This window comes from Oxyura jamaicensis, unplaced genomic scaffold, assembly GCF_011077185.1.
Source record: "Oxyura jamaicensis isolate SHBP4307 breed ruddy duck unplaced genomic scaffold, BPBGC_Ojam_1.0 oxyUn_random_OJ72177, whole genome shotgun sequence".
In the NCBI taxonomy this organism is placed as follows: Eukaryota; Metazoa; Chordata; class Aves; order Anseriformes; family Anatidae; genus Oxyura; species Oxyura jamaicensis.
Genome location: NW_023310904.1, coordinates 1 through 5,169, shown reverse-complemented (window position 1 = coordinate 5,169; position 5,169 = coordinate 1). Strand labels below are relative to the sequence as shown.

Sequence of the window (5,169 nt, the reverse complement as noted above, 5' to 3'; positions counted from 1 at the left end):
AGGAGGAAGGGGAGGGCAAACCAGGAGAACCATGGGAAGTGCCTAGGTCCAGACAGGCAGCTGGAAAGGGGACATTCCACATGGACTCTTTAATCAAGACATGTGGGTGTGCCTGGAAGATGGGGGAGCACACCATGATAGACAAAACAATGACGAAGCAAGGACAGGTGAACACCAGAATTTCTTCTCCTGCAATGAAAATACATCCTGAAAATTCACATTTCTTCCTGGTAGAAACTACATGGTGTGACATTTTATGGAAGGGATTGAATGCTTTGAAGTGATGAGTAGTTGCTCTATTTCTTAAGTGCTAATGAAATTCGTGGGTATTGAGTCAGAGCTTTGATGTCTAACCATAAGCAGTCAGGGGAAGCCACCAGAGACCCCGTTGTGTTGGAGGTACTTCCATGGTCTGGCATCTCTCAAAAGGTACCTGCAGGAGACCAGAACCCTTTGGGGGATTCAGGTGGAGATAGATGGAGTTCCCAGGGCACCTATTAGTGCCCACATACTATTAGTGTGGTTTTGAGAGTTGACGAGAAGCCGGGGGACGTGGCTACAGATGGGTTGGTGTCAATCGTATTTTGTTACTTTTGGGATCCTTGTGATTTGAGATAAGGAGATTGGGGTCTGCGCAGAAGAGAGCGAGCCGGTTGAAACCACCCCTGCGGTCTCAACGAGATCCAGGAACCAACAGAGTCTCCCCAAGAATAAAAGTTTCCTCTTGGTGATGAAGAAGTACTGTGTGCCTTCATCCCCACGACCCCCAACGACCACCACCAAGAGACACTGCACAGGTGCCAAAAGGAGGAGTTTGTGAAAATACTGATTATAAATCAAAGTGGGAATAGGTCATCCATATGTATAGGTGCACTCAGGTTTCTTATGAATATGTAAATGCAATGTTCTATATATTGAGAAAGTTGGACGGCTGTGCGTGCGTGGTGGTACAGCGTAGACTCCCCATGCACCCAGCGCTGTTTCCTTGCCTTTTATAAATCCTGCTAAATTCAGATTGAGTTGCATCGTCATTTCTAACAGCGGTTAGAAGTGATCTCTATAACACCAGGTAGAAGTCATCAGCCAGGCCTGACCCCAGCAGCAGGGCTCAGCAGGACAGGGTGGCAGTGGCAGGAGAGCAGCTCTGCATGGACCCAGCTCTGCTGCTCCCTGGCCGTGCTGCTGCAATGGGACTCTTTTCCTCTGCAGCCCTGCACACGGGCACTGCCCCTGCAGAGCCAGGCCACGTCTCAGAGGAAGGACGTCAGAGCAGGCAGTGAGTCTCCTTTCTTTTATTTAAATTCCCAGAGAGCCTAGCTCTCCAGATACAGAGTGTCTGAGCTATACTCGACAGGTACATCCTGTAAAAGCAATGAGATGAATCCGATCATTTTAATGGGCAACTTCAGCCATATTAACACAAAGTCCTGTAATAAAAACACTCATAAATACACACACACACACATAATAACATAGGTAATATCAGTTGTTCTGACAGTCACTGACATTATTAGTCATCTGCAGAAGTAGAATGGAAATTTATTGCTTCCAAAGAAATCTAGTCATTAATTTCCACAGCGCATGCTTGAGTTCCTGGTTCCTCATGCTGTAGATGAGGGGGTTCACTGCTGGAGGCACCACTGAGTACAGAACTGCCACCACCAGGTCCAGGGATAGGGAGGAGATGGAGGGGGGCTTCAGGTACGCAAATATGCCAGTGCTGACAAACAGGGAGACCACGGCCAGGTGCGGGAGGCACGTGGAAAAGGCTTTGTGTCGCCCCTGCTCAGAGGGCATCGTCAGCACAGCCCTGAAGACCTGCACATAGGACACCACAATGAAAACGAAACAACCAAGTAATAATGAAACACTAAACAGAAGTGCCCCAACTTCCCTGAGGTAGGCATCTGAGCAGGAGAGCTTGAGGATCTGGGGGATTTCACAGAAGAACTGGTCCACAGCATTGCCTTGGCAGAGGGGCAGGGAAAATGTATTGGCCGTGTGCAGGAGAGCATGGAGAAAGCCACTGCCCCAGGCAGCTGCTGCCATCTGGGCACAAGCTCTGCTGCCCAGGAGGCTCCCGTAGTGCAGGGGCTGGCAGATGGCAATGTAGCGGTCGTACGCCATGACGGTGAGAAGGGAAAACTCTGTACCAGCCAAGAAGGCAAAGAAAAAGACCTGTGCAGCACACCCTTGATAGGAGATGGCCCCAGTGTTCCAGAGGGCATTTGCCATGGCTGTGGGCAGAGTGGTGGAGATGCAGCCTAGGTCGAGGAGGGCGAGGTTGAAGAGGAAGAAGTACATGGGAGAGTGGAGGCGGTGGTCGCAGGCTACAACAGTGAGGATGAGGCCATTGCCCAGGAGGGCAGCCAGGTAGATGCCCAGGAAGAGCACAAAGTGCAGGAGCTGCAGCTCCCGCGTGTCTGCGAATGCCAGCAGGAGGAACTCACTCACAGAGCTGCTGTTGGGCATTTGCTGACTTTGGTCACAGTTGTCATAGGAAAAGGAGAAGGCAGAAAATGTTAGAATAGAATTCTCTGAGGAAAACCTATTGCAAGTCTTAGTGTACTCTCATCCCAAGCCTCTCTTTGCAGGAGGACTTTCTGCACCTCTATCGCACTGGGAGCAGGGATTGCTGTGGGCTCCAGAGGAGTCCTTCCTGCTGGGCAGCAGTCGGGAAGCAGGAACATGGGGGAAACTCAAGTTCAGGCCACTTAGGAGATCCATGAACTTGGCGGTGTTGTTGCAAAGAACACCTCCAACCCCAGTGTAGAGCAAGGCAGATTTTCTTATGCTTAGTACAACAATCACACTCTTGTGTTTCCCAGTAAATGGAGACAGCCGAAAACACAGAAGCCCCAGTCCATGTGCAGATGGACAGAATCTTCACCTTGTTTTGAGGTGTCTGAGCAGGATCTCAGCTTTTCCCTCTTCACCAGGGCTGCAGAGGCCTCACTCCAGCTGCCCACAGACAGCCATCCAGCAGCATGAACATGGCCTTAGCACAGAGCCGTCTTTTCCTTGGGGCACCTGGACAACACAAGGATGCCACGACACAGCTGTGTTTTACTGGAGAGCAGCCTGCAACCCAGAAGAACACCCGACAAACAGAGCTGAATAGCCACATGCTGGGGTGTCCCAGCATCCAGCTGCAGCTCCTGCAGTGTCTGGAGGAGGTTTGTCCACCCTGCTCTTGGATAGCCAGGGGCACCTGGCTTAGGGCACTGCAAGGGGCTCCTGCCAGACTTCCTCACCTCGCCGTGCAATCCAGCAGGACTCTCCAAGCCTACTGCATTGCCCACTGCCCTCCCAGAAACAACACCCAGCAGGAGACCCTGCCAGGACGTGCAGCTGCATGGCCCTGCAGCCAGAGACTTACCTTGTCAAGGGCTGTGCAGGTTTCTCCTGCCGTCAGCTCTCAGCATCCTCCCACTCCCAACTGCCTCCAAGCCCTCTCTCCTTCTGGCCTCTTGGTGTGCCACCTGCACTCAGAGCCCCCAGCCCTGCTGCGCTGTGCAGAGGAGCTGCTCCTGGGCAGAGCTGTGTCTCTGCAGCAGGGCCCTCTTGCCAGGAGCTCTCTCTGTCCCAGGAGCCCGGCCCAGCTCAGCAGCAGAAGCCCAGACCAGGGCATTGTCATCACTCCTCTGGGGGCTTTGCTGATGAGCCCACCAACCTCAGGCCTTGAGAGGCAATGGAAGACATCTCGGAAGGAGTCCAAGTCAGAGGCAAGTTTCCTGGAGTGTCCCCCTGAGGGCCAGCCGTGACACAGCCTCCCTTGGAGCTCATTAGAGCAGAACCTTGGAGGCCATGAGGACAATAGAGAAAGGGAATGTGAAGGTGACACGGATGTGCAGGAAAACTAGATGTGTTTCACCAAGAACAAGGCCCAAGCCTTGACCCAGGTCCCTGGGAAGGGAGATCCTTTCCCTTCACACCTTGCTCAGGGCTCTTCCTGGAGCAGTAGGAAATGGGGATTTTTTTTCTCTTCATGACCAGTCTCAACACCCTAAAGTCAACTTTGTGGCATTATTTCTTTGTCGTGCAATTTCACCCTAGAGAGGAGAAAGCTACAGCATCTCCACAACCACCCTTCAGGCAGTCTCAGGCTACTTTTGCTCTGTTTGGAGTCTCCACGCCACGGGGCCAGAGAAACCCAGGTCCATCCGCCTCTCAGCAAAAGGCAGGGGCTTTAGGCCCTGAACCCCACCTTTGCAGAACCTCTCTGGGCACTGTCCTGCAGTTGTCCTAAATGAGGAGCTACACAATGGGCCCCCCCTGGGAGGGTGGTGTCACACTGGCTCTGAGCTGAGTAGAAGAACTCCGATTTTCTTGATGGCCATGAACCCCTCCACAGCAGGCTGTCCTAGGGAATCCCAGACCTGTACCTTTTTCCCTGTACCTTTTTCCCTGTTCGTGTAGACCATTGTGGGGGTGGTTGCTCACTGAATATGAGCTGAGTATGTTAAGTCAGATCTTCTTGGTGGCCATGCTCCTCTTAAGGCAGCTTTGTAGAAAGCTGGCCAGGTTCCTGGAGAGCAGGCAGCACTGCTCGTATGGCATCCCTCGTGGTGCCCAGGCCCTGCTCCTCCTGCTGGGCACTGCTCGCTCAACAGCGTCCCAGCCTGCCCTGATGTGGGGGGTTCCTCTTCCTCTGGTGTAGGACTAGGTTCTTCTCCTTGTAAATGTCAAGTGGTTTCTCTAGGCAAAATCCTGCAGTTCCTCAAGGTTCCCCTGCTCTAATGCTCCATTCTGTCAGCTGTTCATGGCTGCAGGCAGACAGTTCAACCTTCGTCTGATTGTGCTATCTCTGACAAGACAGCAGCATCAGGACCGAAGGACAGTTTGGGCATTACAGGAGTAACCAGTTGAATGAAATTGCAGCACACAGTCACAGAAGGGTAGGGGATGGAAGGCTGCCAGGTTCCAACTTCTCTGTGCTTCCTTCTTATGCATGTCTGGAGCTGTGTCCTGAATGTTATGGGGCTGTGCAGGTCAAAGTTAGAAGGGCCAAAGCCCAGATGGAGATCAATCTGTCCATTACTGTCAAAGACAATAAAAACTGTATATATAAATACTTGAATAAAGGAGGATTAAGGAGCATCATCATCCTTTAATGGCTGTGGGGGGGGAACCTTGTGACAAGAGATGAGGTAAAGGCTGAGTCCCATA

General features: G+C 52.1%; 1 protein-coding gene across 1 annotated transcript; it reads right to left on the bottom strand.

Moving 5' to 3' along the window:
* Positions 1 to 1,539: 1,539 nt before the first annotated feature.
* LOC118159823 (olfactory receptor 14C36-like) lies at positions 1,540 to 2,472 on the bottom strand. Its single transcript, XM_035314377.1, has one exon. It carries the CDS (start codon positions 2,470 to 2,472, stop codon positions 1,540 to 1,542), a length of 933 nt encoding a protein of 310 aa, XP_035170268.1.
* Positions 2,473 to 5,169: the final 2,697 nt, after the last annotated feature.

What these genes read in the sequence shown, in the direction of transcription:
- LOC118159823 (XM_035314377.1), bottom strand. Translation starts at nt 2,472, where the DNA reads ATGCCCAACAGCAGCTCTGTGAGTGAGTTCCTCCTGCTGGCATTCGCA.